The sequence below is a fragment of the Oncorhynchus gorbuscha genome, linkage group LG01, assembly GCF_021184085.1.
Source record: "Oncorhynchus gorbuscha isolate QuinsamMale2020 ecotype Even-year linkage group LG01, OgorEven_v1.0, whole genome shotgun sequence".
Lineage (NCBI taxonomy): Eukaryota > Metazoa > Chordata > Actinopteri > Salmoniformes > Salmonidae > Oncorhynchus > Oncorhynchus gorbuscha.
The window spans coordinates 51,889,278-51,910,123 of NC_060173.1; the positions used below are offsets into that span (position 1 = coordinate 51,889,278).

At 45.7% G+C, this 20,846-nt stretch overlaps 1 protein-coding gene across 1 annotated transcript in view; it reads right to left on the reverse strand.

The window, feature by feature from the left end:
* LOC124039562 (phosphatidylinositol 4-phosphate 3-kinase C2 domain-containing subunit alpha-like) overlaps positions 1-20,846 on the reverse strand; it is a 54,760-nt gene that overhangs the window by 19,526 nt on the left and 14,388 nt on the right. Inside the window, exons 3-12 of the mRNA XM_046355665.1 lie at positions 15,453-15,553; positions 14,593-14,753; positions 8,526-8,646; positions 5,718-5,829; positions 4,917-4,996; positions 4,719-4,782; positions 4,261-4,407; positions 2,522-2,546; positions 2,107-2,350; positions 715-837 (exon numbers count right to left, since the gene is read on the reverse strand). Of these exons, the coding sequence (XP_046211621.1) occupies positions 715-837; positions 2,107-2,350; positions 2,522-2,546; positions 4,261-4,407; positions 4,719-4,782; positions 4,917-4,996; positions 5,718-5,829; positions 8,526-8,646; positions 14,593-14,753; positions 15,453-15,553 (1,178 nt within the window). The remainder of the gene's footprint in view (positions 1-714; positions 838-2,106; positions 2,351-2,521; positions 2,547-4,260; positions 4,408-4,718; positions 4,783-4,916; positions 4,997-5,717; positions 5,830-8,525; positions 8,647-14,592; positions 14,754-15,452; positions 15,554-20,846) is intronic.

Genomic DNA, 20,846 nt, shown 5'->3' on the forward strand with positions numbered 1-20,846 from the left:
GGTCCTAATCCAGGCACTTGTCATCTCCCGTCTGGATTACTGCAACTCGCTGTTGGCTGGGCTCCCTGCCTGTGCCATTAAACCCCTACAACTCATCCAGAACGCCGCAGCCCGTCTAGTGTTCAACCTTCCCAAGTTCTCTCACGTCACCCCGCTCCTCCGCTCTCTCCACTGGCTTCCAGTTGAAGCTCGCATCCGCTACAAGACCATGGTGCTTGCCTACGGAGCTGTGAGGGGAACGGCACCTCAGTACCTCCAGGCTCTGATCAGGCCCTACACCCAAATAAGGGCACTGCGTTCATCCACCTCTGGCCTGCTCGCCTCCCTACCACTGAGGAAGTACAGTTCCCGCTCAGCTCAGTCAAAACTGTTCGCTGCTCTGGCTCCCCAATGGTGGAACAAACTCCCTCACGACGCCAGGACAGCGGAGTCAATCACCACCTTCCGGAGACACCTGAAACCCCACCTCTTTAAGGAATACCTAGGATAGGATAAAGTAATCCTTCTCACCCCCCCCTTAAAATATTTAGATGCACTATTGTAAAGTGGTTGTTCCACTGGATGTCATAAGGTGAATGCACCAATTTGTAAGTCGCTCTGGATAAGAGCGTCTGCTAAATGACTTAAATGTAAATGTAAATGTAATAATTCAACATAAACACTATTATAACTAGCCATTGTATTTCTATGGCTAGAGGGTAGTGAGTCACATACATTTCGTCCCATTTGATGTGGTAGAAGAAGCTCTTGTAGGTGCCCACTTTCTTGGACTGGATGGGCTTGAACAGGTTCTTGCCGTTGTGAGTCAGCGCACACATCAGGTAGTACTTCTCATAGCTGCAAAAAGGAAGGGAGCAAGAAATTAACAAATTATGAATGAACAAGTTAAAATCCCATCTATGTACAGAGAGAGAATAGACTTGTCCATAACAAACACAGTCGTCCTCTGTACCTAATAAAGCCACACTAGTGCATTCTTTAATACACCACTAACAGAGCTCTCAGAACCATTTATCAAATGCAGATTTAGTTCAAGTTGGCTCCTCTTATTTAAACAGTTCCATTTCTTTCACATTATGAAAGACATTGCATTTGATGAGCACAATACCAGGCAGTGAACCATTTGGGATTCAAAAATATTTCTTATTGCTCAATGCCATCAGTCTTGTGCTTCGACACAGCATGGTATGCGTGCCTCCCCTGTCGCTGGTGACATGATGCATCGCTGTGCCTACAGATGGTGTGTGTGTGTGTGTTTGCATGTGTGTTTGTCATAGGACGCTAGCCACAAAAAAGCAAATCACTCAAGCATGATGACGAGGGACGATTCCAGCCATGAAATAATTTGGGAACACAGAGTAGCTGTTCGTTCGGGACTAAACATTTTCAGGGGAGCACTTCTGGCCTTGTGATACGGGATAAATATTTTCGGGCCTCCTTTGGTATGGTGCACAAAAATGTTTTCCATATCTCCTAAAAATAGCTCTTGGACGAGGCCCTATGGATGACGGGCAGAAAGAAACAGCCTGTTATTAACCAGATCCTCTCTTTTTGAAGCAGTCATCTGCCAACCATAAAAATACTTGGGTCCTGGACGACGTTTTACAGTGGCATTTTGGACCTCCCCCTCTCCCATCAAGCCTGGATATTTTTTAGGTGCCAAACGGAAAAAAAGTGACTGAAACAGGGAGGTACTATAAGAAACGTCCAATAAGCGTCCAATAAGAAACGCACATTGTTGTTTTCCGTTGCAAAACATTTTAAACCTCTTTCTGTTGTGAACCATATTGAACACAACCCTGGAGTGAGGACAGTCACAAAATGTGCCACTCCCCAAGTCGTGCAAGATTGTGCTCACTGAATGGAAAGGTTGGCTCAAATCTATTCCAGACAGAAAGACACCATAAATAGATTAAAGCCTTGATGGAATTGGATACAGTGACGGGGAAATAAGACACTGAGAGAAACAACGGAGGAGCAAGACAACAAGAGTATCAGTTCTGAGGCCAAGTCATTCTTAAAAAGGTGGAAACTATAGTCTCAGTTGTCTTCCTTACTGCAATCCAGACAACTTAAAATGGTATATTGGACTGGGGGTACACACACCTGCTGACCCAGACGGCGGGGATGCCGTGCATGGCGAACAGGGTGAACTGCAGATGGTCCGTGGTGCCCGAGGCCTCCTTGCTGCCACGCCCCTCTGTAGCTGACTCCCCCTCGGTATGCTGGGAGTTGGAGGGGTCGGGGGAAGAGGAGGAGACGGGGCAGAAGGAGCGCAAGTACAGCTTGGCTAGGTCGTAGACAGCGTCCGTTAGGAAGCCCATGCACTCCTCCACGGGGCTGAGGTGACCTGGATGGGTCAGAGGGTTACGTGAGCTCAAATGATTTGAACTGTCTTTGTTGTTGATTTACGGAAGCAGGAATTGCCCCACTGTGTGCGATTATGGACTGATCAAAGTCATATTGCGGAGTCAAATTTTTGATGTGTGTGAAAAATGTGACTGGTTGTTGTAGGACTCACCATTTGCCGAGGATTTGGAGCCCACCTGAGATAGAGAAGTACACATATGATAACTGCCAGAATTACAGCCCCTGTAAAACTATCCTACACCCTATCACTGCTGTGAGACACAGAAAGACAGAGACGGGTAGAAGTGACCAACCAATAGACATACAGTACCAGTCAAAAGTTTGGACACACCTACTCATTCCAGGGTTTTTCTTTATTTTTGCTATTTTCTACATGGTAGAATAATAGCAAAGATATCAAATGGATGTCATAAGGAATCATGTAGTAACCAAATAAGTATTTTATATTTGAGATTCTTCAATGTAGCCACCCCTTGCCTTGACAGCTTTGCACACTCTTGGCATTCTCTCAACCAGCTTCATGAGGAATGCTTTTCCAACAGTCTTGAAAGAGTTCCCACATATGCTGAGCACTATATAGCTTCTTTTCCTTCACTCTGCGGTCCAACTCATCCCAAACCATCTAAATTGGGTAGAGGTTGGGTGATTGTAGAGGCCAGGTCATCTGATGCAGCAGTCCATCATTCACCTTCTTGGTCAAATAGCCCTTACACAGCCTGGAGGTGTGTTGGGTCATTGTCCTGTGAAAAACAAATGATCCCACTAAGCGCAAACCACATGGGATGGCGTATCGCTGCAGAATGCTGTGGTAGCCATGTTGGTTAAGTGTGCCTTGAATTCTAAATAAATTACAGATAGTGTCACCAGCAAAGCACCCTCACACCATCAAACCTCCTCCTCTATGCTTCACGGTGGGAACCACACATGCGGAGATCATCCGTTCACCTACTCTGAGTCTCACAAAGACACAGCGGTTGGAGCCAAAAATCTCAAATTTGGACTCATCAGACTAAAAGGACAGATTTCCACCGGTCTTATGTCCATTGCTCGTGTTTCTTTGCCCAAGCAAGTCTCTTCTTATTGGTGTCCTTTAGTAGTGGTTTCTTTGCAGCAATTTGACCACGAAGGCCTGATTCATGCAGCCTCCTCTGAACAGTTGATGTTGATGTGTCGGTTACTTGAACTCTGTGAATCATTTATTTGGGCTGCAATCTGAGGCTGGTAACTCTAATGAACTTATCCTCTGCAGCAGAGGTAACTCTGGGTCTCCCATTACTTTGGCGGTCCACATGAGAGCCAGTTTTATCATACTGCTTGATGGTTTTTGCGATTGCACTTGAAGAAATGTTCAAAGTTCTTGAAATTTTACATATTGACTGACCTTCATGTCTTAAAGTAATGGTGGACTGTCGTTTCTCTTTGCTTATTTGAGCTGTTCTTGCCATAATATGGACTTGGTCTTTAACCAAATAGGGCTATCTTCTGTATACCACCCCTACCTTGTCACCACACAACTGAGTGGCTCAAACGCACTAAGGAAAGAAATTCCACAAATGAACTTTTAACAAGGCACACCTGTTAATTGAAATGCATTCCATGTGACTACATCATGAAGCTGGTTGAGAGAATGCCAAGAGTGTGCAAAGCTGTAATCAATGCAAAGGGTGGCTATTTGAAGAAACTCAAATATAAAATACATTTAGATTTGTGTAACACTTTTTTTGGTTACTACAGGTGTCATTTCCTAGTGTTGATGTCGTCACTATTATTCTCCAATGTCGACAATAGCAACAATAAAGAAAAACCCTGGAATGAGTAGGTGTGTCCAAACTTTTGACTGGTACTGCACCTTTATATATTCATAGAATGATTATACATGATTGGACCCACCTCTGGCGAGCGTGTCCTGGGGAGGTTGACAGAACGCTTAACCCTTCTCACTGCTTCTGTGATGGCCTGTGTCTCCACCTCGTCCAGGGCACAGCAGAGGTTCTTCACTGTCTGCACCACCCGATCCACCGTCTTATACTGGGTGCTCTGAGATGGAACAAAGTCATTGTCTCATATGTGTGTGTGTGTGTGTGTGTGTGTGTGTGTTCACGATCTCTGTTCGGTTACTCAACAATTCAAGTGATTCTTGAAACAGATGTGCCATGTATAGAGCACATGTCATCCAGGAATTTATAGGCCTGTCGCAAGCATGTGTGAACTATACTCACACAATGAACAACCACTACTCAACGCCTGATAGCAATTTTACACCACAACCATCACACACATCCGCTATCACAGAAACATTTAGGGTCTTCAGTTCAGTTTCAAAGATGTGAATTAACTTCATAAGCTACCTCATTCTGCAGGCAGATGTTGACTTGATTGTGGTAGCCTTCCAGATAGTCGGCCAGGCCTTGTCTGAGAGAGAGAGAGAGAGAATGATCCAATCACAGAAATCTCAGCCGTTATCGGGAATTCTAGACGGCCATGTTTGGCTCCAGACAATGGCTAAGATGATGCGATAAGGAGCAAAAAGAAAGGCATGTTCCTACCTGGTGACGTTCTCCTTGAACGGCCTCTCCACTTGGCCCAAGTGCCTCTCCAAGTCCACCTGAGAGGTGTCGTCTTCCGCCTGCGTGCGCACAACAAACCATGACATTTCACTACGGCCTCCCTCAAATCACACTAGGGTTACAAAGTCGGCTCATTTCTGGAGTGCAGTTTGACAAGCTTTTGATGAAAGGTCTTAATATGATTGCATCTGACGGTACTGTTGAAGTGTATGGGAAGAACCTTGAACTTACAGGCCCGACACTGCTAAGTTTCAAATGGCGTGTGTCGGTCTTACCAATAAGGTCAGTATTTCTTGAATGTTTGCTTTAACGAGGTATTTATGATAGCCAGCCTGTCTGCCCGTCTCCCTGCAAGTCTGCCCGTCTCCCTTCAAGTCTGCCCGTCTCCCTGCAAGTCTGCCCGTCTCCCTGCAAGTCTGCCCGTCTCCCTGCAAGTCTGCCCGTCTCCCTGCAAGTCTGCCCGTCTCCCTGCAAGTCTGCCCGTCTCCCTGCAAGTCTGCCCGTCTCCCTGCAAGTCTGCCCGTCTCCCTGCAAGTCTGCCCGTCTCCCTGCAAGTCTGCCCGTCTCCCTGCAAGTCTGCCCGTCTCCCTGAAAGTCTGCCCGTCTCCCTGCAAGTCTGCCCGTCTCCCTGCAAGTTCTCTTTTCTTGGACATCTGTCTGTCTATTTCATTAAATTTCCTCCAGGCAGTTGACCTTTAGCTGGTCTTATGCTTCTTTTGAGCTTTAAAACACACATCAAAGTGCTACATCACTGATTGGTAGGTTGGTTGGTTGGTTTACCGTTCGTGCCAGATCCCTTCTCATGGTGCTCTGGGAGAGCAGCTGGAGCTTGATCTCTGCCTCCCACTTCCTGCAGTTCTGTACGTACTCATGGCTGCCCAGGCTGTGTTTACTATGGAGAGGACACAGGGCCACAGGGGGTCTAAGGTCAAATATGATATCAGGGTCTTGCTCATTAGGTACCAAACAGAAGGAAACAAAGGGACAACCTGGATTTGGTCCAATAAGAAATGCACAAGTTTGTTTTTATTTCAATAATTTTACAAAGGCTTCCCGTTGCGTGCCCAAATGAACAACACCCAGCAGTTATAGCATTATGCTCGGAACATTGTGAGGAATGAGTCCAGTTCCGTTTCGGCACTTAGCCCCAAGCCCTTACCACCTATCCTTTTGGTGTTCATAGATCTCAAATTATGGGAAAAAGGACGAGTCAGCAATATGGTAGTGGCTCCAACTAGCCTTCCAATAGGTTATGATGGAACGTCCGTCACCTGGTTTCCACCTAATCTAACCTTTCAAATCAATGGTGTTCAATGCTGAGGAAGTAGGCCAAATGGAACTAGGCCATAGTAATTCAGATTTATTGGTTAAGGCCGTTGGTGGACACAAGGACATTAAACCCAAGTTTAACTTAGAACTAAACACTTAAAACCCACTTAAAGTTAAAGAGTTCCAATGAATCTAAAGGGCCAGAGGGGGACCTGACCCGAGAGAGATGCTATGCTTAGCGGGGGCTGGGAGCAATGGAAACATTCCAGGACCTTCTGAGGGCTTGCCAAGACCAGACAAGGCCGGGAGAGTAGAGATAAACACAGTGGGGAATTTGTAGCTCGACACAAAGCGAAACTGACCCAAGTCTCTAAAAATTTAGTGCAGGCAAGCAACACACACAGAAAGACACACACGCTACGTGGGTCAGCTATTTGTTCACCCGGAGCCGCCCGATATTGTTAATAACCCATCCATAACCGCCTGACTATATGTGATAAAGTGAAAACCTGAGGCTCGCACCCAAACTATTTTTTTTGTCAGGGACGTAGGATTTTTTTCAAGCTCAATTTAGATATGCCTATTTTTCAGCTTATAATTTTCAACACTTTGGTAGACTATTTGTTAGTCAACTTGTCTATAATTAGATACATGCAGCTTCTCTTCTGTCATTACTTGTTGCCCTAGAACACTAAATAAACCCTTGCTCACCAGAAAATATGTCATACATCTATAGAACGCATGCTTCAATCTAGTTGACATTGGTACATTTCTCATTCATCTCTTCTTCTCTCCTGCAGCAAAAACGTTGAAGGACCGTGGAGAAAATGCAATAACAAAAAAAAAATGAGAATGATTTTCCATCCAAACATCAGTTGGACCGTTTTAAGGAAATTAAAAGCTGTGAAAATGACCCAACATGTTTCTGATAAGATTTCAGTTTGGCTTGGATGCATATTTTATGTGGTCGTAATACCAAATCAGCTTTTATGACGCTGATAAAGATGGCAACTTTGCAGACGGTCCCTAACCACACATTAATTCTCTCAAGACGCTGAAATAAATCAATCGTATTTCTCCACTCCTGTTCCCGAGTGAAAATGTACATTTGGTGTATCATTTTACTAAAACAACGTGCTTAATGCTGCCGGAGATAATATATTAGGCTATGTGAAAGGTTATAGCCTACAGTCAGCATCCAGACTTCAGTTACTATTCCATTTAACCCATCTGAACAGTACATGTCCCTTGACGTACCAAACCTGAAGTCCCCGTCTTGTGACTGTCGAATTTGTATAGCGCCTCACAAATCACACACAACATATTTCCCAAACATTAAGCTACTGTTCTGGCCCTCCCTTCTCTATTTTCAACCTCACTATTTTCCCATTTTTTAAATGTTTTATTTTTCAATTTAAAAAAAATTCAATTCAACTACAACATTGTCCTTTTTTTCCCTCAGTGGATCGAAGTCAACATTTTCTGCCCAAGTTCCCAAAAGCACTTGGCAATTGCCGTGTATTTGGCGCACGTAGTTAGTGCGTAAGCTTAAACTTCAGGGCCTAAAGCTGGAGATAAATAATGGAATAAAAACCTCAATGTAGCCTAGGTATGAATTGCACATGAATGACACATGTATAATGCAGAGTTCGCTTTATTCAACCCACCCGTCACCCACGCACCCCTTCAGCAGCACAATATTTCACGACCCTAAACCTGCCGGGCCCGCGGATATAACTGCAGGTTATGAGTCAACCCGGCGCATCACCAACACACACACAAACACACACACACACACACACACACACACTTTTACCTAAGAGGATTTATGCCAACGAAGTCTTTAAAAGAAAACCTCATTTTGCACAATCCCTCTGTTTTTAATTAGTAATAGCAGCCCCTGCCCTCCTGACTGTTACTTTTGCAACAGAACTGGCAAAACGGCCAAAAGGAAACATTTTCCTAACACAATTAAAGACAAATGGCTCCCTGCTTGAGGAATGTTGGCTGTAAGCTTGTTGATATTGTTTTATCTCCTCCTCTCTCTGCGAGGGCAAGAGGACACTTGTGGGAAACGCAGGTGTCAGCGTGGGGTTGTGTGTGGTTGTGTGTGTGCTTATAGGAATGTGGGAAATGTGGAGGCCAGGGTTTTACATTTGTGTGTGCGTGTGTGTGTGTGTGTGTGTGTGTGTGTGTGTGTGTGTGTGTGTGTGTGTGTGTGTGTGTGTGTGTGTGTGTGTGTGTGTGTGTGTGTGTGTGTGTGTGTGTGTGTGTGTGTGTGTGTGTGTGTGAGACTTTGCACATATGTGCGCGACTCACTTTTGCAGCACCTCCTCTTGGCCGCAGACCTTGAGGACGTAGCTGCCGATGTCCACCTGGTTGAGGTCATCGTGGACCCAACACAGGGCTTGCATGATGAGGAGCTCTACAGGAGAACTCACTAAGGGAGGAGGAGGAGGAAGGGGGGGGTGAGTGAGTGAGAGTTAAAGCAAGCACAATGGCATACAAAGTCCCCCGCTCAATTTCCTTAAAAGTGCATTCTTCCTTCCTTGAAGGAATCACTGATTAGACATGACTGGACAGGTGAACACAAGGACGCCACCACGCTAATAAAACAAGGTGCCGTTTGTCCACCTCTAGGCCACAGGTAGGAGAAGGAGAAGCAGCAAGATGCTCACTAAACGAGGAATCAAGAGCTTCTGATCCACCCAATAAAGTGATGAATTCAAGTCCAAGAGGCTCGACGAAACTGGTTAAAAAAAAGTTGTCAACAATTGGCCAGATAGCGGTTTCATAAAACAATATCACGAAGGTCCTCTCAGATGGGATTACAGTGTGGGTGGTTCAAGTCAAACTATATTCATACCTAACCTGGTCCGAGATCTGTGGATCTCGCCCACTGCTTGTCACTGGCGTGACAATTTTTATTTTATTTGATTTTTACATTTCACCTTTATTTAACCAGGTAGGCAAGTTGAGAACAAGTTCTCATTTACAATTGCGACCTGGCCAAGATAAAGCAAAGCAGTTTGACACATACAACGACACAGCGTTACACATGGAGTAAAACAAACATACAATCAATGATACAGTATAAACAAGTCTATATACAATGTGAGCAAATGAGGTGAGAAGGGAGGTAAAGGCAAAAAAAGGCCATGGTGGCAAAGTAAATACAATATAGCAAGTAAAACACTGGAATGGTAGATTTGCAGTGGAATAATGTGCAAAGTAGAAATAAAAATAATGGGGTGCAAAGGAGCAAAATAAATTAATTAATTAAATACAGTAGGGAAAGAGGTAGTTGTTTGGGCTAAATTATAGGTGGGCTATGTACAGGTGCAGTAATCTGTGAGTTGCTCTGACAGTTGGTGCTTAGAGCTAGTGAGGGAGATAAGTGTTTCCAGATTTTTGACAATGAGCGTATATGAGTTGGCAAGACTGCACAAACAGATCTGAGACCAGGCTAATTTGATCTCCCCGATCGTAAATCGAATTAAAACGGTTCAGTGAATGATCTCAGGCTGCATTACGATACTGTGTTATTGGAAAAGCCTCATGTTCGTGTACATGGGCATGTTTCCTGGGAAATATTTGGCAGGGAATGAAACGTGTGTATGTGACTGTGTGTGTGCAGTGCATGTGTAACCTGACACAAAACAGATTGTTCTGCCACTTCTAAAGGTGGGGGGGGGGGGGGGGGGTTCTTTCCTCCCCGTTTGATGCCAGCACACACACACAGACCACCCCGGGCTCTCCAGCAATAACAACCCCACACCCTACAGAGGAATGGACTGGACTTAATATTAAGGATTCAATACTAGAAGGCCCATTGGTGAATTTAGAGAGCGTTATGATTGGTCACATCTTGGTAGTGGCTGGGTGCTGTGAGGTGGCTTTCTAAGGATCCCTGTGAGGCGAACTGGTCAACAACCAAAGAGAGGGCATTTTGGGAGCATGTTGCCAAATCTGTTTGTGCTGCCTTGCCTCTTATGGTCATTGGAGGATGCAAGACAGCGGAAACAGATCTGGGACCAGGCTGGCATTCCGGAGAGTGTGTGTTGAAAAAAAGCCCTCTTGCGTGTCGCTATGAACTCACACATGGTGCTGGAATGTTTGCGACTTGCATGGTCACACGCGCACACCAACGTAGGTGCTTGGGGGCTGGGTCTGGTCTAAAGCGGGAGAATCGAATCAAACCAAATGTTATGTCACATGCGCTGAATACAGCCGGTGTAGATCTTACAGTGAAATGCTTACTTACAAGCCCCTAACCAACAACGCAGTTTTAAGAAGAATACCTAAAAAATATTTAAAAAATAATAATTAAAGAGCAGCAGGAAAATAACAATAGCGAGACTATATACAGAGGCGCCGGTACAGAGAACGTGCGGGGGCACCGGTACAGAAAACGTGCGGGGGCACCGGTGCAGAAAACGTGCGGGGGCACCGGTGCAGAAAACGTGCGGGGGCACCGGTGCAGAGAACGTGCGGGGGCACCGGTGCAGAGAACGTGCGGGGGCACCGGTGCAGAGGACGTGCGGGGGCACCGGTGCAGAGGACGTGCGGGGGCACCGGTACAGAGGACGTGCGGGGGCACCGGTGCAGAGAACGTGCGGGGGCACCGGTGCAGAGAACGTGCGGGGGCACCGGTGCAGAGAACGTGCGGGGGCACCGGTGCAGAGAACGTGCGGGGGCACCGGTGCAGAGAACGTGCGGGGGCACCGGTGCAGAAAACGTGCGGGGGCACCGGTGCAGAGAACGTGCGGGGACACCGGTGCAGAGGACGTGCGGGGGCACCGGTACAGAGGACGTGCGGGGGCACCGGTACAGAGGACGTGCGGGGGCACCGGTACAGAGAACGTGCGGGGGCACCGGTACAGAGAACGTGCGGGGGCACCGGTACAGAGAACGTGCGGGGGCACCGGTACAGAGAACGTGCGGGGCACCAGAGAACGTACAGAGAACGGTACAGAGAACGGGGCACCGGTACAGAGAACGTGCGGGGGCACCGGTACAGAGAACGTGCGGGGGCACCGGTACAGAGAACGTGCGGGTTCCCCGGTACAGAGAACGTGCGGGTTCCCCGGTACAGAGAACGTGCGGGTTCCCCGGTACAGAGAACATGCGGGGGCACAGGTACAGAGAACATGCGGGGGCACCGGTACAGAGAACATGCGGGGGCACCGGTACAGAGAACATGCGGGGGCACCGGTTAGTCGAGGTAACTGAGGTAATATATACATGTGGGTAGAGTTATTAAATTCAGTTATGCATAGATAACAACAGTGAGTAGCAGCAGTGTAAAAAGGGGGGGGGGGAATGCAAGTAGTTTGGTTTGCCATTTGATTAGGTCTTAAGGCTTGGGGGTAGTTGTTTAGAAGCCTCTTGGACCAGTACCGCTTGCCGTGCAGTAGCAGAGAGGGTAGCTAGTTTTAAGTTCCTCGGCATACACATCACAGACAAACTGAATTGGTCCACTCACACTGACAGCGTCGTGAAGAAGGCGCAGCAGCGCCTATTCAACCTCAGGAGGCTGAAGATATTAGGCTTGTCACCAAAAGCACTCACAAACCTCTACAGATGCACAATCGAGAGCATCCTGGCGGGCTGTATCACCGCCTGGTACGGCAACTGCTCCGCCCTCAACCGTAAGGCTCTCCAGAGGGTAGTGAGGACTGCACAACGCATCACCGGGGGCAAACTACCTGCCCTCCAGGACACCTACACCACCCGTTGTTACAGGAAGGCCATAAAGATCATCAAGGACATCAACCACCCGAACCACTGCCTGTTCACCCCGCTATCATCCAGAAGGCGAGGTCAGTACAGGTGCATCAAAGCTGGGACCGAGAGACTGAAAAACAGCTTCTATCTCAAGGCCATCAGACTGTTAAACAGCCACCACTAACATTGAGTGGCTGCTGCCAACACACTGTCATTGACACTGACCCAACTCCAGCCATTTTAATAATGGGAATTGATGGGAAATGATGTAAATATATCACTAGCCACTTTAAACAATGCTACCTTATATAATGTTACTTACCCTACATTATTCATCTCATATGCATATGTATATACTGTACTCTACATCATCGACTGCATCCTTATGTAACACATGCATCACTAGCCACTTTAACTATGCCACTTTGTTTACTTTGTCTACACACTCATCTCATATGTATATACTGTACTCGATACCATCTACTGTATGCTGCTCTGTACCATCACTCATTCATATATCCTTATGTACATGTTCCTTATCCCCTTACACTGTGTATAAGACAGTAGTTTTGGAATTGTTAGTTAGATTACTTGTTGGTTATCACTGCATTGTCGGAACTAGAAGCACAAGCATTTCGCTACACTCGCATTTAACATCTGCTAACCATGTGTATGTGACAAATAAAATTTGATTTGATTTAGGGTGGTTGGAGTCTGACAATATTTAGGGCAGGACTGGTGTCTACGATTACAATACTAGTCTCAAAACAGAGCAGGATGCTAGCAACTCATTAGCTAGCACTTGAATACCCAGCCAATTAGTGATGTCAATTGAGGGCTCACATCCAATCAGCCGCCAGGAAGGGGCCAGGTCCAGGGCGATCCTGCCAGGGCAAAGCAGAACCCAGATGTATTACATCAGCACCAACGGGGTCAGGAACAACTGCATTTCTCATCATCAATACAGTCTACTTCTTCATCACATTTAAAAAGGCAGTTAAAGAGAAAAAAAGAGAGCAACATAGCAAGAGAGAGAACATAAGGGAAAGCAAGACAGTGAGAGAGAGACAGTATGATGGCAAGAGAGAGAACACAAGACAAAGAGAGCAGGGCCTTTCAGATCAGAGAACTGCAGCAGACAGAGCTAAAAACGAGGGCTTTGACTAAGGTGACATCCAACACACTCAAAGCCACCAGACATTCACCTCGGCCAGTTCCCTGGGTTTCCTCTCTCCCCACGCCAAGGTATGCAAGGAATCTCTAACCTAAATCTTGGAGGCTAAGATTCTAGCCTAAGAAAGAAGTAATCGTTTTTCCCCCTCCCCGGCAACAGAAGCTAGCTCAGCTCGGTCTGGCTGTTAAATACAGTAAGAGTGTCAAAGGGGAGCAGAGAAGCTTTAACAGTAGCAGTTGGGGAAAGAGTCATCTGGGAATGCGTTTTTGTTCACCCCGGGAGATTTTTCCACACGCCAAATTTAGGAAGCTGGTGGAATGCCGGTGGAAGTGGAACAGAGGGGCCTGTCTGAAGACAGAGAGAGAAACGCGACAGATTACTACACAAGAAAGAGAAAGAGGGAACGAAAATATATTTTCAGCCTGCTCTTGTTCCCTCCGTACACTTCCCCCCACTCCTAAAAGGGAGAGAACTGAAGGCCATTGTTCCTGTCTGCCGACATACAACCCTGGGGGGAATCTGTACTGTACAGCGAATCAGGCCTGGCTGTACAGTACATGAGAAAGAAGAGGCAGCATGACCAGTTGGTGTGGTTACAGAGAGACTGGGTTAGTGGGACTGGCCACACACACACACACACACACACACACACACACACACACACACACACACACACACACACACAATACCAGTTTGGTTTTAAAATAAAAAAGCAATTAAGGATAGATAGAATCCACACACAAAAGGCTGGTGTTGATTTGCTGCCAGGACCCAGGGAGTTCAGAGCAGACTCCATTAGAGAACTTGGTCACATTGGACCAGGCCAAGAGAGATCAGTGACTGGCATTGGAGGGGTGGATCCAGGGGCGGCACTACAAACCTGGGGTCAGACAATGACAACGCAAACCCAGAGATCGAACCAAAAGCCCAGTGGGCGAATGAGTGAACATTTGGCCGACATAGCTGCTCCAGGGCAGCGGCACAACCTTTTATTTGTGAGGAGAGGGAATGTGGTGTGTTTCCACAAAAAAAAGGGAAAAAAAGAAGAAGAAAAAAACTAGCTGTCCCAAATGCTGCTTCCTCTTTTGGACCTCTGGCCCAGTAGTCTTATCTGTCATCTGAAGAGCTCTGTCTTAAAGGGGAAATGCCTCCGATTTTTGTTGCAGTTGGGTCAATTAGACCTGGGAGAGCTCCATTCTAAAGAAGCCCCTTGAGGTCATTGCATGTAGTAATAACCTACTTGTATCGTTATAAAGGTATCTTAGCAACCAGCCTGCACACCCAGGGTCCAGGGCTGAGGACACTGCACACCTCTGTATGGGTTAGGGTTGCAACATTTTAGAAACTTTCCCAAAATCCCTCGGTTATCCAGAAATCCCATTTGGAGGATTGTGCCTCTACGTGTTCGCGCCCGAATCCTGGAATTCTCCAACCGAGGTTTCAGAATTTAGCAAACCTCATAAGGGTGTTGTGATATGTGCTCACCGTCGCAGGTGAAAGTGACAGGCTCCTGGGACTCAGAGATCTCGATGGACACCTTGACGCTGCAGCCATTGTCCCCTCCCCCGTCCCTCTGGGGGATCACCGCGCTCAGCACGTACCCCGGGTTGGTGTGGAGGTCATCGTGGGCGAACTTTGACCTCAGTCTGAAAAAACAAAACAAATCAGCCAATTGAAATCTAGTACGTCACCTTTACAGAATTCACCTTTAGAATTGATTCTCTACTTTTTATTACCTTAGTTTGCAAATCTGGAAGTTCGCTGGCCTATTACACATGCAGATGCAGAAACTAGTAGAGAACAGACTGACTAAATACCTGTGATTAGTTCTCCTACTGAACTTCCCCCTCCCGTACTTCCTTATGGGATCTAAAGTTCTTCTAAAACTCTTCTGCTTTGGCGATATTTGCTGCACTGCGTTTTCTGCCAATAAAGCATTACTGAACGGAATTGAATACTTACTCAGGATCTAATGTATTGATGCTTACTGAACTGTCATCGAGATTACTCTCAATTACATGTGAAGACTCGTCGTGGTCTATAACGATGGCTTTCCCATTAGGGATGGGGTAGATGGGGCAGCTTTTACACTGTGTGTGTGTGTGGTGCACTGCTTTGTTGGTGATGTAATGTTACCATACTGGAGAGCGATTTCCAGAGCCAAGCTACATCATCACTCCACCCAGAGGACTGGAGTGAGGCTGCACACCCAGTCACACAAACACGCAATTACAGCACACACACACACACAGTACTGTGAGCGCGCACACTCCTTTGACTACACTCACACAGTACTAAGTGTGTGCTCAGAACACACACATACTGAACTCACACACACAGCTTACATTGCTACGTCTTCACAGAAGGCTACAACTTCCAGGTTCTGGGCTTCCTTTTCCTCCAGGGCGGTGTACTTTGCCAGTGCTTTCCCACTTCCCTTATCGTGCTGCGAGAAAATGAGACAAAGCAAAGGGGACAAAATGGTGAGCAAAACAAGAAGAAGAAGTAGGTGCGTGAGACAATTTACTGGTGTTAAATTAATATGGAACTGGAATTAAATTGGCATTAGTTTAGGAAAGGTACACATTAAATACAAAAAGTACAATTGCAGTAAGACCTTAACACCTAATTGGACCTATGCACGTATACACCCCCCCCACATTCACATAAAATGGATCACTCCTACACACAGTGAGTCGCGAGGCCGTGGCTTGCTGTATAAAGCAGACAGGCATCGAGGCATTCAGTTACTGTTCGATTGAACGTTAGAATGGGCAAAACAAGTGACTGAGTGGGGTCTGATCGCCGGTGCCTGTTGCGCCGGTTCCAGTATCTCAGAAATGTCCGGCCTACAGGGCTTTTCACTCACGACAGTGTCTAGGGTGGACAGAGAATGGTGCGACAAACAAAAAAAACATCCAGTCAGCGGCAGTCATGGGGGCGAAAACAGCTCGTTAGTGAGAGAGATCGAAGGAAAGCGGCAAGAATCGTGCAAGCTAATAGGCGGGCAACAAACAGACAACTAACAGTGCAGGACAACAGTGGAGTGCAGATCGGCATCTCGGAAGGCACAACTCGTCGATCCTTGTCACGGATGGGTTATTGCAGCAGATGACCACACCGGGTTTCACTAATATCAGTTAAAAACAAGTGGGCACGCGATCACCAACACTTGAGGAGTGAAAAACATGAAAAACATTGACTGGTTCAATGAATCCTGGTTCCTGCTGTTGGCAGAGTCAGGATTTGGCATAAGCATCATGAGTCCATAGACCCATCCTGCCTGCTGTCAACGGTTTAGGCTGGTGGCAGTGGTGTACCGCCATCCCATCGCATCAGCATGGACCAACATCTCTGTGGAACGTTTGACTTGAAGAATCCATTCCCCGAATAATTGAGGCTGTTCTGGAGGCAAAGGAGGGGTCCGACCCGGTATTAGAAGGGTGCACCTAATAAAAACTGTCCGGTGAGTGTACATTTACACATTATACAAACTGACGGAGGCTCGATTAATTTAGTCCTGTGCATTGTGCTAAGTAAGTGAGGTGTATGCAGGCAGCTAAAATAAGACACATTTTGATATATGAAAGCAATGAATCATATCAAGTGAATTTTTCCTAGTGGGGAAAAGCTACACACACTAAAAGGACCCCCTAGGAATAGAGTTCAGAGATTCCTGGATGCCGTGAAAAAGCTGCCGGGAACTGGCAGGAGGAACGCCCCATAATTTGACTAACTAGTTGGGGCTAAGAATGCGTTTCCTGTGCAACAGGAAATTACAAGTTAAAATCCCGCCTCTTCTCCCTGGTCTGCTGTGACTCAGCAGAAAAGCACACACAGGCGTTGGAATTCAATGACATCACAATGCACACAGAGGAAGACTTTGATTCTGCTCTGAGGGAATAGGGAAGGGTTACAAAAATGCCTGGTATGCAGAGTAACTTTCGTGTGTTGTTCCATGTGTGTTGTTACTTGTTGCAGACATTTGAAAACAAAAACGCATAAAAAAAATGTGTGCTTTCTAGTGCACTTATTAAAGAAGTTATCATCTTTTTCACCAACAGAGCACAGCTTTTCGGGGCATACTGCACAGCATAGCTACCACTGTCAAAGTAACTGCACTTCTTGACCCATTCTCTACTTCAGTGACTCGTACGCTGAGGTTTATGCAAAATACAGCCATCTAAACATGATCTACACACACTTCATGTGTTTTACTCTCTTTCCCAAACTTCTGGTGTTTCGTGGTGAAAAACTGAATGGGTGGAGCATAACGCGTCAAAATAAATAGACAGGCTAGAAATCTTTTAACAATGTACATGTTTTGGTGAAGCTGGCATTTAATTGCCCTCCCTGTTGCACACAAAAAGCTTACATTCCCACTGTCACAAAGACATTCATGGCTGATTTAAGATGAAATCGTCAATATTGTGATGATCACTTACTTTACTTGGCACTTACTATAGACACTTTGATTTATTTAACCTCTTGCGATAGTAAAAAAAACAAACATGTTTTCCCCTAAGTTGAACATGTGCTCGTCATGACAGAATGTAAACATTTTGTGAAATAACACAGGTCATTTTTGTTCAACAAGCTACACTACCCTAAAAGGGACTCATTTCGTGGAACTACCCTTATATAAAAATATATATTAAAAAACATTCAAAACACACACACATTTTAACACCCACTGATCGACAGTCGACACACAGTGCCTACAAACACACACTTCATGGGGAAAAATGTAATGTTAGTTTTGTTTTCAGAAAGTCATATCTTTACAGATGTTTTATGTTAATGGGATGTCATGACTGCGTCTATTTGTAATTGCTGACATGAGAAGTACAACGTTAATGATCAGTGTGCCTTCTTTATGTTTTGTAATTTTCGGGGGCCAGAACAAACAGAGAGAGACAATGACGACGGGAGATTTAGCGTTATTTTATGAGCTACTTTGCTCAGCTTAGCGGTTCCTATAAAAACTTCACTCCACAAGCAAAGGCATCAGGGTTGTGTTCATTAGGCACCAAAAGGAAGAAAATGGACTTAACTACAGAGGGACGACTTGGACTTTTCCAATAAAAAAATGCTCTTTTTTTCATCGCAAAGGGTTTTAAAACGTTTTCCATTGCATTGCCTAATCAAAACGATCCATTTTTACGGAGAACTCTTACAGAGACTAACACATTCTTGTTTTGACATAAAATATCACGAAACTGATACATATCTACAAATCAGTGTGTTTGTAGCTCTGACACGGCTGAGATGGCAATCTATCGCTCTCCGAGAAAACTTGTACATCCCAGCTAGCCAGGTCTCCAGTTGGCAGGAAAAGAGTGAGAGGCATTAGCTGTGTTCGTGTTTTGAGACAAGATCCTTTCATTGAAAACAAACACGCCGAGATAGTCCAATGAGGCGGAGATGATCACACACACTGCAGGACAGACACACACTGCAGGACAAACACCAGGCTGTACAGTTAGACAGTCCTGTCTTTGTTTTCTCCATTTCATCCTCTGAGCCGCTTTTAATGGGGGGGGGGGGTGTACTGGAGCCTGAGGGGATGAGTATGGCCCATGTGAGTCACACCATTCACGTCATTCTTCTGTTCTGGTTCGCTTTAGTCTAGTCACCCTACTGTTCTGAGTCAGGTCCGGTCTGCTTAACAGCTCCTCTGTCTTGGGTCTGTCTTAAAATGGTACAGTACACCACTTCATGGTCCAAGGCTTGTGCCGGTCTGCTGCCTGTATATACAGTCCTAGAAAATGGTACCTTCTTCGCTGGCCCAGGTTTTTAGTGGTTTGCTAATACTGTAGACTTCCATTGACATGAGCCTATTCTACTTTCCTCAACCTTACACTGACTGGACTCCACTCACACACTTGTTTAAGTAACCTTATTGGGTCCTCCCCTAACCCCAAAACCTAACCGTAACCCCTAAAACTAACCCTTATTCTACCTTATCCCTAAACCTCCTAAAAATAGCATTTGACCATGTGGGGACTAACAAAATGTCCCGTTAGTATAAATCATATCAAGCGTTATTCATACAGCATATTTAAGACATGGAATGCAACAAGGTGCGTTACAGGAAAATACAAACAAAAAAACAAAAAAATAAAGCTGAAATATTTACTACACAACTCACATAAGAGGATAAAAATCAAATAAAAAAAACTGACCGGCTAAAAAACACCCAAAGGAAAAGCAAAGCTGAAAAGTGTTTTAAACACGTCCACATGCTCACTCACAACTTCACACTCTCCACATACAGTGCATTCGGAAAGTATTCAGACCTCCTTGACTTTTCCCACATTTTGTTACATTACAGCCTTATTAAAAAAACAACAACTGAAATATCACCCTTTACTCAGTACTTCACAGCCTGGAGTTTTCTTGGGTATGAAGCTACAAGCTTGGCACACCTGTACTTGGGGAGTTTCTCCCATTCTTCCCTGCAGATTCTCTCAAGCTCTGTCAGGTTGCACAGTCCGGGCTCTGGCTGGGCCACTCAAGGACATTCAGAGACTTGTGCCGAAGACACTCCTGCATTGTCTTGGCTGTGTGTTTAGGGTCGTTGTCCTGTTGGAAGGAGAAACTTCGCCCCAGTCTGAGGTCCTGAGGGCTCTGCAGCAGGTTTTCATTCATGCTCCATTCATCTATGCTTCGTTCTTGACCAGTCTCCCAGTCCCTGAAAACCATACCCACAGCATGATGCTGCCACCATCATTCTTCACCAGGAATGGTGCAATGTTTCCTACAGAAGTAACACATTGCATTCAGGTCAAATAAGTACAATCTTGGTTTCATCAGACCAGAGAGTCTCGTTTCTCATGGTCAGAATCCTTTAGGTGCCTTTTTGCAAAGTCCAAGCGGGCTGTCATGTGCCTTTTACTTAGGATTGGCTTCCGTCTGGCCACTCGACCATAAAGGCCTGATTGGTGGAGTGCTGCAGAGATGACCAAGGACCTTCTTCCCCGATTGCTCAGTTTGTCCAGGTGGCCAGCTCTAAGAAAAGTCTTGGTGGTTCCAAACTTCTTCCATTTAAGAATGGAGGCCACTGTGTTCTTGAAGAACTTCAATGCTGCAGAAATGTTTTGGTACATTTCCCCAGATCTGTGACTCGACACAAGCCTGTCTCTGGGCTCTACAGACAATTCCTACAACCTCATGACTTGGTTTTAGCTCTGACATGCACTGTCAACTGTGGGACCTTATATGGATGCACCCGAGCTCATAGTAAGTTTCATAGTAAATACTGAATACTATTACATATGCAAGTCAGTTAATAACAAATTCTTATTTACAATGACGGCCTAGGAACTGTGTGATAACTGCCTTTGTCAGGGGCAGAACGACAGATTTTTACCTTGTCCGCTTGGGGAATGCTTGGGGAATGCTCTAACCACTAGGCTACCTGCCGCCTTAAGTAAATAAGATATTTTTATTTTACAAACCTGTTTTTACTTTGTCATTATTGGGTATTGTATGTAGATTGATGAGGGGGGGGGACTATTGAATCCAATTTAGAAAAAGGCAGTAACGTAACAAAATGTGGAAGTCAGAGGTCTGACTACTTCCCGAATGCACTGTACGCTGTTTCTACTCTGTTATCTATACTCATTACCTAGTCACTTTTACCCCTACCTACAAGTACATATTACCTCAACTACCTCATACCCCTGCACATTGATTTGGTACTGGTACTCCTTCTATATAGCCTCATTATTGTTAGT